The sequence below is a fragment of the Oncorhynchus keta genome, chromosome 19 (assembly GCF_023373465.1).
Source record: "Oncorhynchus keta strain PuntledgeMale-10-30-2019 chromosome 19, Oket_V2, whole genome shotgun sequence".
NCBI lineage: Eukaryota > Metazoa > Chordata > Actinopteri > Salmoniformes > Salmonidae > Oncorhynchus > Oncorhynchus keta.
Window position 1 is genome coordinate 63,487,661 of NC_068439.1, and position 18,240 is coordinate 63,505,900.

Genomic DNA, 18,240 nt, shown 5'->3' on the forward strand with positions numbered 1-18,240 from the left:
CATCCAACTAGCTTATAATGTAGTAGTGACTCGCTTCATCTGAGTGGACATGGCACTGACCCCTCATTGGAAGGGCACCTCCTTGGCTTGTGTCGATGAAGACACGGCTCAAGCGTATGACCTCATGAAGAGCAGTGTCTGAATGGAACTCACAAGCCAAGAACAATCACCATTCCTGCTGCGGGATCAGTGCTGTGCTAGTGCTATTATTCCTGACTGAATTCTATAATTGTCAATTCTAATGTTCTAACTTTTTATTAAATTAATTCAGATCTCAAGGATTTTTGAAGGTCCATTGCAGCCATTTTTATCTCAATATTAAATCATTTCTGGGTAACAATTAAGTAATTTACTGTGATTATTTTTGACCATTTTAATTGAAAACAAAATAGCTTCTTAGTAAACTGCAATTTCTCAAGCAAGAATTTAGCTAGGACTGTCTGGGAGTGGTCTGAGAGAGGGGCCTAATTGGAGGAGCCTAATGGGAGTTGTAAATAAGAATTTGTTCTTAACTGACTTGCATGATTAAAGGTTAAATAACATTTTTATTTTTTAAAGAACATTGCCAGCCAGTATGGCAATGGAACATTTAGAACGAACGACTGAGTTGCGTCCATAGGTACAGAACAAAAGACTGAACGACTGGGTCGCATCTCTGGCAACCGAACCAATAGAACGAACGACCAACCGGCCGCTCGAAGCTGGTGTTTTGGATGATATATTGGCACGGTTCGTCTCAGGCCTGACAACACCCGAGCCATTATCACATTATCACGGGCATTATCACTTAATGAACTTATACCACCTGGTGATGTCACCATTTCAAAGTATTATTCCAACCTCATAGTGTGGAAATATAAACTGAGTGTACAAAGCATTATGCTCTTTCCATGATAGACTGACCAGGTGAATTCAGGTGAAAGCTATGATCCCTTATTGATGTCACTTGTTAAATCCACTTCAATCAGTGTAGATGAAGGGGAGGAGAAAGGTTAAAGAATGGATTTTAAGCCTTAAGACAATTGAGTTTAACTCAATATTTGGACAGTGTTCTTAATGTTTTGTACACTGTGTAAAAAAACACTGGACATCACGTTTTTGACTGCACTGCCCCTTTAAGGATAATCACTGACTTTATGAGTAAAACAAATCTGATCATGATACTGTGACCGAGCATTTTCAAATATTTTATTGCCCAATATTTGTCCTGGAACTATGCTGTTTACATTAACTGTGAAAAAGTACAGTAATAACATTGTATGCTTTTAATCATGATAAACTGAATAAATATTTTGATAATCCAATTTTAGATTAAATATTCGATCCAAAGTATTCCGTATTCAGCTGAAGAGATTTGCGTATCTTAGAGTGAGTAATAAATTACGTAAATATTTATTTGTTCAGTGTGGACTAAGATGAGCACTGTCTGTCTGTGAAGTATGTTAGGCCATGGGTTTGATACCGTTTTCTTTTTTTTAACAGTATGTTAAATGTGTTATGGATTATTATTCAACACAAGCACCATCAGCTAGTAAACTAAAATGTTCTTGAGTATTGAACAGTATGATATATAGATTACAACCCACTTCTTTGTGGATCAATGACATTCCCTATTGCTTTTTAAACAAACAAACAAAAAAAACTAAAGATTTTACTATATAACAAGATAGACAACTACTCATGATAGATAATCTACTAGGTACATTTTCGTCAAGCTTGGCTGGATTTGTGTTTCTGAAATGTCAGATACTCGTCAAAAGTTTGAAGAAAAGGATTAGGCATCAAACTCACAGAGGTAAGACATGTTCCTGTCACAATAGTTGTCCCACCAGTCCCCATCATCTGACGCCATGGCCACACAGTTCTCCCGCTTGCCTCCGTCTGGCTGGCTGGAGAGGAAGTGCTTGCGCCACTGGAAGTAGGTGACGCGTGTGTTGTCCTCAAACAGGTAGAGTCCCTCAGAGAGCAGGTCATTGATGCCCAGCCACACAGGCCAGTTCCCTGGCTGAAAGAAAGCCTTGACGTAGTCTGCCAGGGCTTCCTGTTCCTTCCTGTCCCGAGGCATGGCCATCCTTCCACCACGCTCCAGGCACTTCTGGGCTGCCCCTGCATACGCCTCGTATGTGCGGTAGACCAGATAGCACTTATACCCCACCCGTCGGCCCTTATGACATCCTAGGAAGTGGAGGAAACATTTCACCTTTAGTTTTTCATGATTTAATCATGGTTTTTCATCCTTCCATTTTAAAACATTTGAACTATTGAGAGTAAAAAGTTCAAAGGAGGTATGCAGAGTGCAGACATACCCTCCAAGCGGCCAATCTCCTTGCGGTTCTCTTTCGTGAGGAGCGATATCTGTTGCATGGTCTCCTCTACCTCCCCGAGGGTGCCGTCCAGCCGGGACACTCTGTCCAACAGTTGGGTCACCTTCACGTCCAGGGTGTAGTGGCCGACATTCAGTCTGTGGATGGCCTGATCCATTGCTGCCAGCCTGGACACTGTTTAAGAGAAAACCTCAGAAGTTATGTCTGTCAATTCAGCAATAATTTGCGTGTAGTGTATAACTTTTGTTGAGTCTGTGCAGACATACAAATATAGTTGTATGTGTTGTCAAAGTCTGAGACAGGACTGGGCTCTTGCTCCTCCGGTGAGTCTTCTCTCGCCTGTTTCCCCTGAGTCTCTGGGTTCTGAAGGGAACAGTGAGGGTAAAACATTTGCAACCAATACTCCAGCTCCTCCACTGATTTCCATTATAGTGTACTGTTACACTAAATACCTTCACTCAAAATACACTAGAGTTAAAAAGACATAAAACTAGTCTAGGGGTTTCCATGCAATAAGGACAACATAATGAAAATGTTACAGTACTCTATTTGAGTTTATGTGCAATCTGGAGAATTCATTCCACTCTTACTGCGCTAACAATGTGCTACTATACCGCCTTAACTGATTTTATGTCTTAGCTCAAAATCTTCAAGCGAGTACAAGTCCTCACCTCAGATGGTGTTGCATCGAAAGGATCTCCATCTTTGGTGCCGCTGTCCAGATCAGTCAAGCTGAGTGAACACATACACAAGACGATGACTAGGATGGCTGCTATTCCCATTTTACCCTGTAATAACTTTGGTTGTTCTCGGTATCCCTCTGTCGTGCCCCCTCTCTCTCAATCTCACTCTCTCCTGTCGTTCTGACTCCCCAACAACAGGAAACCTGCTTTTCCTATCACCTCCCACTTCCACGCTTTGTGTTAACAGTGCACTTTTAGAGGTGGACCTTTGGTGACACACATGTTCCGTATTAATACAGTCCACTTTTATAACGGCGAACATGAGGATTTGCCAGTATAAATAAATCACAGTAGTAGAGGCAATGATTGTGGTGAGTAAATGTGCAGGGGAAAGGAGAGAGTCAATGTATCCCTATGTGCTGAAGTCATGGCAGACAGGAGGAATGCCAGTTAAAATGCCACAAAAATCATACTTTCCATTCCACAGAACTTGGACATGAGCTAGCTAGGTCTGCTAGGATGTTTGAGTGTGGCTACTGCCAGACACTGAAAGGGGTGAGTGTGAGGAAAAACTTAAATTTTCATACAGATTGCTGAGGATAACTGTACAACGCAAAAATAGGATGTCCAGTATCCTCCATAAGCATGTTTTTTACAGTACACTTGGAGTAACTTAACCAATACAGACATATGTCTGATGCTTTGCTGGTTTTACCTTTCCATTTTATCAGGGTCTGCTCAGACAGTTCATTCTCTATTTCTATATTTGTGAGATGTTCTCAATTGAACCAAGATCTCTGCTGCCACATTGTGGACTGATATTGTCACTGAATCAAAACAAATGTACAATCCCAGAACAACGACTTCATTCTCTATAATTTATTTGCTTTGAATCCAGGTTTTCAAAATCTATGAGTGCAATATAGCATACAGTAAATATAATTTACATACAAAATTCTGTAAAATAGCACTCTTGTAATGTAAAATTGTTGTAGATCTATATTGCAAGTGGTATAAATCACTTAACATGCTGGCTTTCTAAACATACCGCTTTGAGTGCTTCTCATTAGTGTACACTACAGTAATGCTTAGCACTAGTACGAGGTCAGAGTAAAAAAGGTAAAGGTAACAGCTGGAGGGTGCGGGTTCTGGCAGTGGGGAATCAAAAGCACACGTAGTGAGATATGCCATAAAAAGACATTTAGGATAAATAGACATCGTCAGTTCAATTGTTGGCTTTCCTTAATACATGTATTAAAATGGTCATCAAAATGGTCCTTCTAGTGTTGAGTTGATCCAGTCAGTCAATGTTGTTACTTGAAGCCGCTGTTACCAGTTGTCAAGAAAGTCAAATCCGGTCTTCAGGACGTTGCTGCTGGTATTAAACTGGTAGGAGAAAAAAAAAAAGAACATTCAAGTAAATGTACTATGTAACATGTAATACAGAGTAATTAGACTGTTACTACACAGGTAAATGTTGTTGCCAATTGATCAGTATCAAACCACAATGGGTTGTTCACCTGAGCGAAGGTGGGACTGGTGGCCAGTTGTGACTCAGACTGAGCAGCAGCCTTCTCCTCTCTCTCTCTGGCAGTGTTGCCTGAGTGGGCAGGGGAATTGGTGGGCAGCCCCGGGGATTTCTTGGCCAGCCCCGGAGTGAAGACGTCCTCCACTGTGTTGCTGACTGAGGGGAGGGTGCTCTGAGCGTGCTCCCAGCCAGCCACAGTGGACGAGACACTGATAAGAGCAGGGGTAGGAGTCATGCTCATAGGGGTCACACTTATGACTGCTGGGGGGGACACACCGATGGGCACAGGGGGAGGAGGTGCAGGCGGCCTGGGGGATTTCTGCGAGGTCACCTGTACCGGGGGTGGGCTCTCCTCTGCCTCCTTGGGGGTGTGCTCCTGACGAAGGTAGGAGGGCAGTGGCTTCTCCCCCTTCTCCAAGGACTTGATTTGGCTGGGGGTTAGGGATTGGAAGTCTGCCTGTTCACCCTCCAGCCTGGATCTCTCAGCACTGATCTTCCAAAAGGAGGAGGACTCCTCTTTCCTGCCCAGGCCGAGGCTCTCGCCATTGGATACCTTGCTCAGCTGGCTGCTCTGGGTGACATTAGTTGGCTTGTAGTTAGCGATTGAAGAGGAGATGCCCTGCACAGATTCACCTGTTGTCAGGCTGATGTCCAACTGGCTCTGTAAAGAGAGAGGAGATACTGTGTTGACCAAAAATAAAATGTGTACTGTAGCTACATCAATATAAGGTAATCTTGTGAATGGTAGAATATAACATGGGCACAGTCATACACACCTTGGTCTCCCAGGAAAATGGGGCAGAGTGCTCATCTTGCCAAGTTATGTCCTGAAATTGAACAAAAACAGTTTTCATAAAAGTGTGATGATTAGTGACAAACCACTACTCGCTTCACATGCAGAAACACTACCAGTCAGGTTAATGGACTATAGCTAGCTGGCTGAGTGTTTTGATAATCAAGTGAATCAATTGACAGCAAAACAAAAATAGCTAGTTTCCCAGATTTTCCAAATCAGACAGAGCATGTTATCATACAAATGCCCATCCGTATATACCATGGGGAAGACCATGTTGAAAAGTGCCATCTGATCCATCTCGATCTCTTGCATTGTTTTGTTACTGGTATGATGTTTACCAGCCCAAATCTCGGTCGTGGCTAACCAAATTCGTGTGTTAGCCATTTTAGCTAGCTGGAATCATGCGAGAAAACGTAGATCATTCTATATGAAATAGATATGTGGCTACCAATGCAAATCGGGTAAAAGTCCATACCTCAACACCAAAATGGACAATTTTCTGTCCGGTCTGAATGAGCAATTTAGGATAACAAATGACTTCTTCTCGGTCAACCCTATGCATAGCATATCGAGCACGAATATGTGGGTCCATCATTCCATTGTCGATGGCGCTATCTTGTTCATTCGGTGTCATTTTCTCCCAATCGGGTCCATGTCTCTCCTTGATGTTTTCCCTTTCTTGCATTATTTTCCTGGCCATGGAGTTGATGGAGGAGAAATACTCCAACTTTTTCTGCTCCATCCTATGGGCATCGGCCCCTGCCATAGTCGCAGCAGCCATTTTCCGACCAGCTGTACAGCATTCCTAAGCGTTGAAAGGGAGCGGTCATTGATGACGTACGAATGAGCGCGTTCCTCTGCCTTGCTGATGCATGCCAAATATTACAACACCTGAATAGGTAGCTATTTTAAGAATCAGCTAACACCATCAAATGTTATAGCAACCTTGGTACTTTCAAGATAACGGGGAACTCACCGAAAAAGAATGTGGTCAAATGATGACGTCAGTCATCTTTCAGGTCGGAAAGTTGGAGCTCTAGAAAGATGCCTGAGTTTCCAACTTGGAATTCCCAGTTGGGTGGCCGTTAAAAAAAAATCCCAGTCGGAGCTAAAAATTTTTCCCGAGTTCCCATTTGTCTTGAACAAACTAAAGTCTGATACGCCTGAGATTTCAGAGTTCCCAAATGATTTGAACGCGACAACTGTCAGTCTATGACACAGTCGACGATTTAGCCGTAATCATTGGTTGATGCAACAACGTCTGAGCAGGGGAACGCGACCACTCATTTGCAGCCATATCATTAGAATAGGGTACTATAATGTTCATGAACCTTCTTATGATGGGATAAAAGTCAGACATTTTCGTCAGGGAGTTGGTCAAGCACAATGATTTATATAAACCCTGGATTGTTGATGCTATGTATTGGCCACCGAGAGGCTTTGAAGCCTCTGATCGACCACGTAAGCACTCCCTAGTATGAGCAGTCCTGCATAGGAATGAATGGAAATCTACAGTATTTAGATGTTTCAAGGACAAAATAAGTATTTTTTTGTTGTAGTGGGGACAGTAACATTAGTACTCTCAAAAATATATACTTTAAAGAAAATGTTTTTTGTATATTTATTCATTTTAAATGTGTTTAGCTAACATAATATCACGTAAATGTATGCATTAAGTGCCTGTAAAATAATAAACATGTCAAAAACGAATGTAGACAATAAGAGCACGTTGTTTTCAATACAGCTCCCCCTCTTAGTCATCAAGGGTTTACACACACCACTGGTCAACCATGGTTTGCCAGTGCTATGATAAGATTACCCAAAGTCCCACAGATGGCGATATTGAGTTATTTCATTATACCGTCCAAATGGAATGTATGCAGCCGGCTCTACACCCCTATCATCCGTTAAGGCTGCAAAGGAGTCGATTTCCTCCTTCACTCGATTTAATGGCTCACAGTTGGGGGGAAAACAGGGAAAATGCTTACTTCTTAATAAAACAAAGATTTCCACCACCATTTTCTGACAACTTATGGATGTTGCACACCAACAGTGTTTTGGTACACCAGCAGTACATTCATTTCCAATGCAACGCTGCGTTTGCCTTGCAGCATTGCGTTGCATAAATTGGATTTATCGGACGTATGCAAACTGTATGCTTAGATGGCTTGACAGAAATGGTAGCAGAGGGTTAATGTTGAAATTTTGTTGCACGCATATCCAGATAATGTTGTGTACCATTCTGCGCAAATACACTGTCGGTGTGCTCAAGGCGTAACCCTGACTGAAGTGCACTACAACATCAGGTAGTAGTAACATTAGCCACCCTAGCATGGTGGTGGAAAAATCAAAATCCTCCAACTCATAATTATGACTAGGAAACTCGGGTGTGATCTCTGGACCCTGATATTTCACACATTCTGAAATCTGACATCACCTACCAGGGCGGCAAGTAGCCCATCAAACGAAAGTCAATGTTGCAGTTGATAATGGCAAACCCTGGCCATGACCACACTATCTGGGGTGTCTCTGGGAGAGTGGGCTATGGAACAAAATCGATTTCCAATAGGAGAAATATAAGCACCCACCAAATTATTATTTGGTAGAATGGTTATTGCGTTCCATTCGTGCTCCGAGGCACTTGAACGCTCCAAGTCGTTCCTCCAATCACTCCGTCATAACGTGAACGCGCTGTTCACGATGACTCGTAGAAGGTCATACCACGTGACGTCTTCTATCATGTGTTCAGTTTGTCATGTGATTCACCCAGTTCCTGCTGAAGACTACCAGCGGACTTTTGCTGTATCATGTCGGACATAATGCTCTAGTTTATAATACTGGATACAAAACATGCACTCGCTTTGCAATTGTAACAAGGCTGTGCCTTGGAAAATAGTAATGTTACTTGTTTCGATCACAACGGTCCTGGTTACATTTCCCTCCGGCACAGCGGGTTCTGATGTCAGCCTCTGGTACCGAGACCTCTGCAGGTAAAGTATGGAGGCACCGCTCACTGGCGCATTCTCATGACAGTAAAGAAGAGGGTATAAAGCTTCTTCAGAAATAGGAAGGGTATTTAGCAACAAACGCAGCTTATACAGTTCATTTAGAGTGGCACAGAACAATGATATACATATGAGGATGGAAACAGTATTGTGTCTCCATTGTCAGATGCTCCTCATCTGGCGTAGCCCCTGAACCTGGTTTTGCAAGGCAGTTGTTTGGATAGAAAAGTGGTGTGTAGTCAGTTGGCTGACCACGGTCTTTATTATGAGACTCTACTTGTGAGAACATACGGCTTAAAATAGAACTGGCATCTGGAAGAGGTCGGTGGATAGACAGAAGCGTCACGAGTTGTTTGTTTGGAAAGAAAATTGTAGGCTAATGTTATGTACTAGGTTAAATAATAGCCATATATGGTGATTGATTTCTGAGTCATGAAAACGTTGCTGTGATTTACTATGTTTTCTGAGGACGCATAGATAAAACATAAACAGTGTACTTTTTAGTTGTTAACATTGAACTGGTGTGAATGATTGCAAATGTATTTCAACAACTATTATGATTTTTTTTCCTAATGTCTCCTTGTCCTACAGCTACAAATGGGAGGCTATAGACCAAGACAACAAAGTAAAATACACACTGAAGCTCTGTGACTCCTCACCTCACACTGGATGTGGGGCTGGTAGTGCTGTCTGTGCCAACAACCTCACCAGTCAAAATAACCAGTCAGTGGGTGAGTATAGTTAGGGACAAGTGTTTTCCCTGACAATGTGACTTGGTCAGTACCAGGTTGGCCCTTGTAACCTATTACAAGGCTCTGGAGTTTTTCCCGGTCTGGTAACTTACGCTCAGGGAAAACTATTGGCTCTAATTCCACCACAGGGCCCTGCCGCTGTTAGGAGGATATGCTAAGGGTTCATTAAGTGAGGTTGGCATCTGATGATCTGGCCTGCTGATCAGGCAGAATGTTTTGCTGCTGTAGAATAGATCACTGTAGTATATGCTGCTGCCAGGACACAGTGGGAGTCAGCAATAACACCATGAGCACCCCGATGTAAGGATGGGCCTGAAAGGATTCCAGTCAGATGCCAGTCAAGTCAATGTCCATTGATTCAGTTGATTTGTTTCAGTGAGGTGTTGGTTTAATGCAGTTTTGTGAAGAGACACAATTTGTTATAAAATACAAAGTTTGCATTATGATTTGGTGAAAGGTCAATGATTAGGGTCTGTTCAATCAAAACAAAACTTAAAAGGTAGGCAAACTTTTACTGGGAGTTTATCTTATCAAACTGTTCCTCAATGATGACACATTTTCCAGTACTATTTGGTAATGGATGTCATTAAAATCCCCCAACTGAAAAAACGGGAGCCTTATCCTCAGCTTTTGCTGTAAACAGAGGAAGCACTGATATCAAACTAATTGAATCACACTTAATACTTGGCTTTGCTTCACTTTAGTGCTGACGTAGCTAAGCATTTCAGAGAAGTGGTTTTTCTTGACAAATATAGGCTAGCTGTTTTGGCTATACATGTTTTGTGGTTTACCTGGACTTACTCGTCATTTTTTCAGCTCAAATTAATGTGCTCAAATGAATCTGCGTTGTAAGGAGGCCATGACAGAGAACAGGGTTACTGGACTAGACTATTCCATAACATGATCATCACAATAAGTCCCGGCCTGGGACACTTGACCATGACCTTCACTCATTGCCTAATCTGTGTTTGGTTGCGCTCAGGGTGAAACAAAGTCGGGTCATGATTAAAGTCTACATGAGAAAAATGCCTGCAGCTGGTATTACACCCTCGGCTCAACTCAACAAGCTCCGAGTGTCAGAGTAGGATAGGAAGGGGCTCTTGTGACGGACCTAATACTGATAACGAGTGACTAACCTATGTCTTTTGTGTTGGAATAATCAAAGGAGGTTAAAGGTGAACCAGAGGAGCTGCCTGTTCACATGACTGTGCCTTTACGCTATGATAAGCATGGAACAGACAATTTGCAAGCATAGATTTGCTCACACAGCTTTCCTCTGAATTCAACCAGGCTGCTTGCATGCAGGCAATTGACCTTGCATAATATGCAATTGAATCTTCCAGGTCACCTCTATTGTTTAGTAATTTATGTTACTGGGTCAGCTGAGTAGCAATATATCAGCTCCAGGTTCTGCTGAATAGCTTTCGTTTAGGCCATATATGTATATATATTATATGCACCATTTAGCAGATGCTTTTATCCAAAGCGACTTAGTCATGCATGCATACTGAAGATATCTAATGATATAAGAGCGATAAAGCATGGTGCATGAAGGGAATTAAAATAGGACTTGTAAGTGTGACAGTGTTAACTAACACAGCAGTGGATTCAGTCTCTGTGGTCAAAATACAGTAAAATCAATGAAAGCTAATAGCAGTGTCTGTTTTTACAGTGCTATCTGGACAAACGATAGTAAAATATAAATGCCCTACTTATCATTACATAAAGCTTTGCTGTTGGTGTTGCACCCTAAACCTTTTTACCTCACTCTGAGAAGGTGTTTTCTGCTGTGCAAAGCAGTTAGTCCTTGCTGGATTCTGCCCCTTCAAAACACAATAACAGAAACCCCATCCAATGTGGTTAGAGGGGAAAATACAGTGTCTTTGAGGTAATAACTGGTCAAAAAGTTTGTCCTCAATCTCTCTGGTTGGAGTTTAGCTGTAACTGTAAGTATGCAGCCTGCCCAGGCGCCAGGCTGTTGGCAGAGCAGACAGAGATGGGCAGTGTTGTCCAGTAGGTCATACTCCCATGCTGTTTATCTGTCTGGACTGTACATGGCCAGACAGCTCAGCAGAAAAATGGCCTCAACTACTAACCCTTCCAGACCCTGTGGCTTAATGCTTTGACCCCACCGCTGTAGGGACTGGGAGAATTGGTGGAGGCTTCAGATTCAGTTGAAACCTGTATTAATCATCCACAAGAAACCACTGGGAAAGTTTAAGGTTTTAATGAATTGTTGAGTTTGTTTTGCAGGGAGTACATGGTTCAGCATCGAGTACTGAAACAAATTCTTAAACAATTCTATTACTTGTCTCAGCATTTGCATGTTTAAGAGGCATACTTCTCACTCATCCACTTCTATTTCCAGGTGATCTGTCCTTAAAGAAGGTGACTGGGAGCAGCGTGATAGATTTCAACAGCACTGAGAAGTGCCCAGGCAGTAGCGATACTAATGTCCAGAGCAGCATCAGTTTCCAGTGTGGGAAGACTATGGTTAGTCACCAGTAGCACCTGTCATTACAAATGAAGTGTAGTCATGGGGAAATGTATGTATTGAAAGCTGATTATGAATTTCCTGTCAAACCACACTTGTGGGTTTTAGTTAGAGAATAATTTCATCACTAGGCATTGTTCTTTGTCAGTCTGGTGGTGTAATGAAACTGCAACCACTCTGTGGTAGTTTCTTTATTTGAACATTTGAAGTTCTATTGAGAAACATATTAACTATGATGCAGTGCTCTCCTATCTTTTATTTAAAAAAACAATACCAGGCCTGCTTGTTGATAAGTGTGACCATGTGATTGCAGGAGCTTTGCTGCTGAACAAACACAGTAATCATGCTGCCAGTCCAGTTCCTCAAGTAGTGACTTCCTTGTAGGCCGTCACAGCCACGTCTACTGTAGCAGTTCTAAGATTGAGTAAACGGTCAGGTTATACAGTATGTCAACTTGAACTATATTTGTGCTCTTACCCCCAGGGAACACCAGAGTTTGTGACTGTGGCCCAGTGTGTTCATTATTTTGAATGGAGAACATATGCAGCCTGCAAAAAGGATAAATACAAGCCCAATAAAGAGGTATGTCTGAATTGTGGACTGCAGCTGTCAGGGCAGGATGTGTGTATGTCACCCATTTGTGATGTGTGTGCAGATGCGTGTGACTCAGTGGCAGTGTGTAAGGCATCGGTGATCCCACTGTGTGTGGGGGGAGGTGAGTATGTGATGAGCACATTCGCACTGTGGAAAATCACGAGTTCTCAGCAAGTACTTTGCTGTCTCTTGTTTAAAGAAAAAAAATGAATAGAATAAAGGAAATGTTTAATTTAAATGTAAAGTCATTCCAATATTACACTGAGTAAAGAAAACAAAACATGCTCTTTCCATGACAACCCTTATGTTAATTGTTAAATCCACTTCAAATCATTGTAGATGAAAGGGAGGACATGGGTTAAAGAAGGATCTTTAAGACTTCAGACATTTGAGACATGGATTGTGTATGTGTGCTGTTTGAGTGTGAATAGACAAAATGTTTAAGTGCCTTTGAACGGGGTATGGTAGTAGATGCAAGGGGCACCGGTTTGTGTCAAGAACTGCAACACATCTGGGTTTTTCACTCTCAACGGTTTCCTGTGTGTATCAAGAATGGTCCACCACCCAAAGGACATCCAATCTGACACAACAGTGGGAAGCATTTTAGTCAACATAAGCCAGCATCCCTAGGGTGGCAGAGAGCCTAGCATTGGACCAGTAACTGAATGGTTGCTGGTTCGAATCTCCGAGCCAACTAGTTGAACAATTGGTCAATGTACCCTTGAGCAAGGCACTTAACTTTAATTGGTCCTCTAAGTTGCTCTGGATAAGAGTCTGCTAAATAACTTAATGGAAATGAAGGCTTTCGACACCATGTAGAGTCCATGCTCTGATGAATTGAGGCTTTTCTGAGGACAAAAGGGGGGTGCAATTCAATATTAGGAAGGTGTTCCTAATGTTTGGTATACTCGGTGTATATTGGATTTCAGTTACAGTAGGTACCAGTCCAGAACAAACTGAAAATAGAAGACGATCAATCCTGGGATTTTGTAATTCTTTACTCTTTCACTCTGTGTCTAGGTCCCTTGCTATGTCTTTGACACGGATGGGAAAAAGCATGACCTGAACCCACTCATCAAACTCACAGATGGTTACCTGGTGGATGACTCGGATGATGAAGTTGACTTTTATATTAACATATGCAGAAGCCTAAGTGAGTTTCTTTACTGTGCTCAATTGTTTTGTGATTAAGAAATTATACTGTATCAGTTCAGTGATACTGTTTACTCTTCTGTGAAAGTAGGGTATAACAATTTTAAATCATGAATCTATATCAGTGGCCTTTAGTATGTATGTATGTATGTGTGTGTGTGTGTGTATACTTCATTTCACATTCTTAAAATAAAGAATGTGTGTGTATATATAGACAGACAGACAGACACAGTTGAAGTCAGAAGTTTACATACACCTTAGCCAAATACATCTAAACTCAGTTTTTCACAATTCCTGACATTTAATCCTAGTAAACATTCCCTGTCTTAGGTCAGTTAGGATCACCATTTTATTTTAAGAATGTTAAATGTCAGAATAATAATAGAGATACTTATTTCAGCTTTTATTTCTTTCATCACATTCCCAGTGGGTCCGAAGTTTACATACACTCAATTAGTATTTGCTAGCATTGCCTTTAAATTGTTTAACTTGGGTCAAATGTTTCGAGTAGCCTTCAACAAGCTTCCCACAATAAGTTGGGTGAATTTGGCCTATTCCTCCTGACCGAGCTGGTGTAACTGAGTCAGGTTTGGAGGCCTCCTTGCTCGCACACGCCTTTTGAGTTCTGCCCACACATTTTCTATAGGATTGAGGTCAGGGCTTTGTGATGGCCACTCCAATACCTTGACTTTGTTGTCCTTAAGCCATTTTGCCACACTTTTGGAAGTATGCTTGGGGTCATTGTCCATTTGGAAGACCCATTTGCGACCAAGCTTTAACTTCCTGACTGATGTCTGGAGATGTTGCTTCAATATATCCACGTAATTTCCATCCCTCATGATGTAATCTATTTTGTGAAGTGCACCAGTCCCTCTTGCAGCAAAGCACCCCCACAACATGATGCTGCCATCCCCGTGCTTCACGGTTGGGATGGTGTTCTTCTGCTTGCAAGCCTCCCCCTTTTCCTCCAAACATAACGATGGTCATTATGGCCAAATAGTTATATTTTTGTTACATCAGACCAGAGGACAATGTTTGTCCCCATGTGCAGTTGCAAACTGTAGTCTGGCTTTTTTATGGTGGTTTTGGAGCAGTGGCTCGATATAGGACTCGTTTTACTGTGGATATAGATACTTTTCTACCTGTTTCCTCCAGCATCTTCATAAGGTTCTTTCTTTCCTGCTGTTCTGGGATTGACTTACACTTTTCGCACCAAAGTACGTTAATCTCTAGGAGACAGAACGCGTCTCCTTCCTGAGCGGTATGATGGCTGCATGGTCCCATGGTGTTTATACTTGCGTACTATTGTTTGTACAGATGAACGTGGTACCTTCAGCTGTTTGGAAATTGCTGCTAAGGATGAACCAGACTTGTGGAGTTTTACAATTGTTTTTCTGATTTTCTTTTGATTTTCCCATGATGTCAAACAAAGACACTGCGTTTGAAGGTAGGCCTTGAAATACATCCACAGGTACACCTCCAATAGGCTAATTTACATAATTTTAGTCAATCAGAAGCTTCTAAAGCCATGACATCATTTTCTGGATTTTTCCAAGCTGTTTAAAGGCACAGTCAACTTAGTGTATGTAAACTTCTCACCCACTGAAATTGTGATACAGTGAATTAGAAGTGAAGTAATCTGTCTGTAAACAATTGTTGGAAAAATGACTTGCGTCATTGCACAAAGTAGATGTCCTAACCGACTTGCCAAAACTATAGTTTGTTAACAAGATATTTGTGGAGTGGTTGAAAAACAAGTTTTAATGACTCCAACCTAAGTGCTCGTAATTGCTCAAGGGAATATTGAAAACATTTTTTTACTGGCACAACACTCTTAATCCCTAGGCTAATTCATCTCACCTCTGCTACCTCTACAGACCGACCAGAGAGCCCCTGCCCCACAGGCTCTGCTGCCTGCTTGACCACCAGCAATGGCTCCTTCAGCATGGGCCTACCAACTACCCAGCTAGAGCTGATCTTCAAGGACCGGTACAGCCACGCTAAAGCCATACATAAACACAGGCAATGCTCATTGCTAGCTAGCAGCCTCTGTCTCTAGTCTGCCTCAGTCTTAGTATTTGCTTAATTTTGACCTCTTGGCTATCGACCAGCTCCACAGATGCGTTGCCTTACTGAGCTGCTGACTTCTCTCTTTCTTACTGTGTCAGATTGAGGCTGCAATATGAGGGAGCTTCAGTCAGCCCGCCGGACTTCTGCAGTGGCCATAACCCTGCTGTCACCATCACTTTTATCTGCCCCTCACGCAGGCAGGAGGTAAGACAGAAGCCTGGGTGTCTGTCCCGTGGATCCCCTATTGATCACACTATTCATCATACTACAGAAAGTATTAATACATAGAATAGTGTATTTCATAAAATAGAAGTATGCTTCACATGTCAACCTAAATTTAAACACTTTAAACAACACGATCTCCCTTAAGCAGTTAGATGTCATTTTAGTAATGTGTGACCTTTGACCTTGCCATTACAGGGTAGTGACCCCAAGATGACAGCCAAATCCAACTGCAGGTATGAGATAGAGTGGGTGACGGAGTATGCCTGCCACAGAGACTACCTGGAGAGTCACAACTGCACCCTGACCAGCAAGCAGCACGACATCAACATAGACCTCACCCACCTCACCCTCGGCCGTGAGTCTGCCATTCCCAGAGCATGCCAGGCTTTGAGAAACAAAGCCTTGGGCAATGCATCTTTTTTTTGCTTAATAAAAGGAAGTAATGCTATGAATACTCATGACTGTCCAAATTCCCCACTGACTTTATGATAGTTCCTCTAACAGTGAATGACGTGTTGAAATATATCACCAATATCACTGTGTCACGTTCTGTGTGTGTAGCTACAGACGACCCCTATATGGCTGAGGACAAGAGCAGCGATGGGAAGGACAACTATTTCTACTACCTGAATGTGTGTGGGGAGACCAAGGCAGGAGAGTGTGGTGACGACCAGCACTATGTGTCCACCTGCCAAGTCAAAGCAACGGGAGATGTCAAAAAGATTGCCGGGAGATACATGAATCAAACACTAAGGTTTTTAAAATATTAATAAACATCTTTTCTTGCCAGATGTCTTGTCTTCATATTTCTCCATCTCAGCTTCTCTCTCTTTCTTTTCCCCCTATTTGTAACAATTGTCCCTTTTTAATGTTCTCTATTCCAGGTACTCTGATGGAGATCTGACTCTGATCTATCCAGATGGGAGCAGGTGTAGCTCGGGCTTTCAGCGCATGACCATCATCAACTTTGAGTGCAACAAAACAGCAGGTGAGCATAACCCATAGCATGTCCAAGGAGAAAGCAAGGACCTTTTAAATGAACAATGTTTTCTGCTGTAGAGGACTCTCCCCAATGGCAGGTTCAAGTATTTTCCATTACATTCCAGCTTATTCCTTATTTGTGTGTTTCTCAGGAAACGGTGGCCGTGGCTCACCTGTGTTTGCTGGTGAGACAGACTGCACCTACTACTTTGACTGGCAGACGGCTTACGCCTGTGTCAAGGAGACGGAGGATCTACTCTGCATGGTCACAGACAACAAGACTATACACTATAAGCATTATGACTTGTCCACCTTAACACGTTTCCCTGGTAAGATGGAGTCCTGGATCATCTCCAGTTGCAGAGAGCTTGAATACTGCGTTCAGCTTCCATCCCAGTTGACGATCAGCATGTATCAATGTAAATGACCAGCCCCTTGACTTCCAGTTTTATACTAAAGTAAAAGGGATCAGAAAGATGAGTATGAGCCCTAATACCTTTTATATGTACATTTAAGGTTTGGCGGGTCATGTTTCGGAGGACGCATAACTCTACCTTCGTCTCTCCCAAACCTGTTGGGGAGTTGCAGCAATGAGACAAGTTTGTAATTAGATCGCAATTGGATATCACAGAATTGGGGTGAAAAAGGATGTAAAATGCCCCAAAAAATATATATATACTGCTCAAAAAAATAAAGGGAACACTTAAACAACACAATGTAACTCAAAGTCAATCACACTTCTGTGAAATCAAACTGTCCACTAAGGAAGCAACACTGATTGACCATACATTTCACATGCTGTTGTGCAAATGGAATAGACAACAGGTGGAAACTATAGGCACCGAGCAAGACACCCCCGATAAAGGAGTGGTTCTGCAGGTGGGAACCACAGACCACTTCTCAGTTCCTATGCTTCCTGGCTGATGTTTTGGTCACTTTTGAATGCTGGCGGTGCTTTCACTCTAGTGGTAGCATGAGATGGAGTCTACAACCCACACAAGTGGCTCAGGTAGTGCAGCTCATCCAGGATGGCACATCAATGCGAGTTGTGGCAAGACGGTTTGCTGTGTCTGTCAGCGTAGTGTCCAGAGCATGGAGGCGCTACCAGGAGACAGGCCAGTACATCAGGAGACGTGGAGGAGGCCGTAGGAGGACAACAACCCAGCAGCAGGACCGCTACTTCCGGTTGGGGGTTGTGCTTACAGCCCAACACCGTGCAGGACGTTTGGCATTTGACAGAGAACACCAAGATTGGCAAATTCGCCACTGGCGCCCTGTGCTCTTCACAGATGAAAGCAGGTTCACACTGAGCACATGTGACAGCCTGGAGACGCCGTGGAGAACATTCTGCTGCCTGCAACATCCTCCCGCATGACCGGTTTGGCGGTGGGTCAGTCAGGGAGTGGGGTGGCATTTCTTTGGGGGGCTGCACAGCCCTCCATATGCTCGCCAGAGGTAGCCTGACTGCCATTAGGTACCGAGATGAGATCCTCAGACCCCTTGTGAGACCATATGCTGGTGCGGTTGGCCCTGGGTTCCTCCTAATGCAAGACAATGCATTAGACCTCATGTGGCTGGAGTGTGTCAGCAGTTCCTGCAAGAGGAAGGCATTGATGCTATGGACTGGCCCGCCCGT

At 42.8% G+C, this 18,240-nt stretch overlaps 3 protein-coding genes across 4 annotated transcripts in view; 1 reads left to right on the forward strand and 2 right to left on the reverse strand.

Moving 5' to 3' along the window:
• Positions 1-1,173: 1,173 nt before the first annotated feature.
• LOC118397811 (C-type lectin domain family 11 member A-like) lies at positions 1,174-3,387 on the reverse strand. Its single transcript, XM_035792687.2, has 4 exons — positions 2,996-3,387; positions 2,591-2,687; positions 2,307-2,498; positions 1,174-2,175 (listed from the first exon to the last, which is right to left on the reverse strand). The coding sequence occupies exons 1-4, from the start codon at positions 3,104-3,106 to the stop codon at positions 1,775-1,777; spliced, it is 801 nt and encodes a 266-aa protein (XP_035648580.1). The 5' UTR covers positions 3,107-3,387; the 3' UTR covers positions 1,174-1,774.
• Positions 3,388-3,871: 484 nt separating this feature from the next.
• LOC118398667 (uncharacterized protein C1orf198 homolog) lies at positions 3,872-6,247 on the reverse strand. 2 transcript variants are annotated; one of them, XM_035794233.2, is made up of 4 exons: positions 5,807-6,247; positions 5,312-5,362; positions 4,528-5,196; positions 3,872-4,393 (listed from the first exon to the last, which is right to left on the reverse strand). In XM_035794233.2, the coding sequence occupies exons 1-4, from the start codon at positions 6,110-6,112 to the stop codon at positions 4,337-4,339; spliced, it is 1,083 nt and encodes a 360-aa protein (XP_035650126.1). In that variant the 5' UTR covers positions 6,113-6,247; the 3' UTR covers positions 3,872-4,336. The 2 variants fall into 2 exon arrangements, with proteins under 2 accessions (XP_035650126.1, XP_035650127.1); XM_035794234.2 differs by lacking the exon at positions 5,807-6,247 and adding an exon at positions 5,590-5,764.
• A 1,843-nt stretch (positions 6,248-8,090) lies between these two features.
• Positions 8,091-18,240, forward strand: part of LOC118398668 (cation-independent mannose-6-phosphate receptor-like) — a 35,408-nt gene continuing 25,258 nt past the window's right edge. The window contains exons 1-11 of the mRNA XM_035794236.1: positions 8,091-8,321; positions 8,928-9,067; positions 11,457-11,581; positions 12,066-12,164; positions 13,197-13,329; positions 15,206-15,317; positions 15,497-15,602; positions 15,819-15,978; positions 16,185-16,377; positions 16,508-16,611; positions 16,757-16,933. Coding sequence (XP_035650129.1) covers positions 8,182-8,321; positions 8,928-9,067; positions 11,457-11,581; positions 12,066-12,164; positions 13,197-13,329; positions 15,206-15,317; positions 15,497-15,602; positions 15,819-15,978; positions 16,185-16,377; positions 16,508-16,611; positions 16,757-16,933 — 1,489 coding nt within the window. The 5' untranslated portion in view covers positions 8,091-8,181. The remainder of the gene's footprint in view (positions 8,322-8,927; positions 9,068-11,456; positions 11,582-12,065; positions 12,165-13,196; positions 13,330-15,205; positions 15,318-15,496; positions 15,603-15,818; positions 15,979-16,184; positions 16,378-16,507; positions 16,612-16,756; positions 16,934-18,240) is intronic.

What these genes read in the sequence shown, in the direction of transcription:
- LOC118397811 (XM_035792687.2), bottom strand. Translation starts at nt 3,106, where the DNA reads ATGGGAATAGCAGCCATCCTAGTCATCGTCTTGTGTATGTGTTCACTC. An exon ending in TCGATGCAACACCATCTGAG is followed by an intron (nt 2,688 to 2,995) that starts GTGAGGACTTGT and finishes TGTTCCCTTCAG; the next exon opens with AACCCAGAGACTCAGGGGAA. An exon ending in GGAGATTGGCCGCTTGGAGG is followed by an intron (nt 2,176 to 2,306) that starts GTATGTCTGCAC and finishes TCCACTTCCTAG; the next exon opens with GATGTCATAAGGGCCGACGG.
- LOC118398667 (XM_035794233.2), bottom strand. Translation starts at nt 6,112, where the DNA reads ATGGCTGCTGCGACTATGGCAGGGGCCGATGCCCATAGGATGGAGCAG. An exon ending in TTGTCCATTTTGGTGTTGAG is followed by an intron (nt 5,363 to 5,806) that starts GTATGGACTTTT and finishes GTTCAATTTCAG; the next exon opens with GACATAACTTGGCAAGATGA. An exon ending in CATTTTCCTGGGAGACCAAG is followed by an intron (nt 5,197 to 5,311) that starts GTGTGTATGACT and finishes CTCTCTTTACAG; the next exon opens with AGCCAGTTGGACATCAGCCT.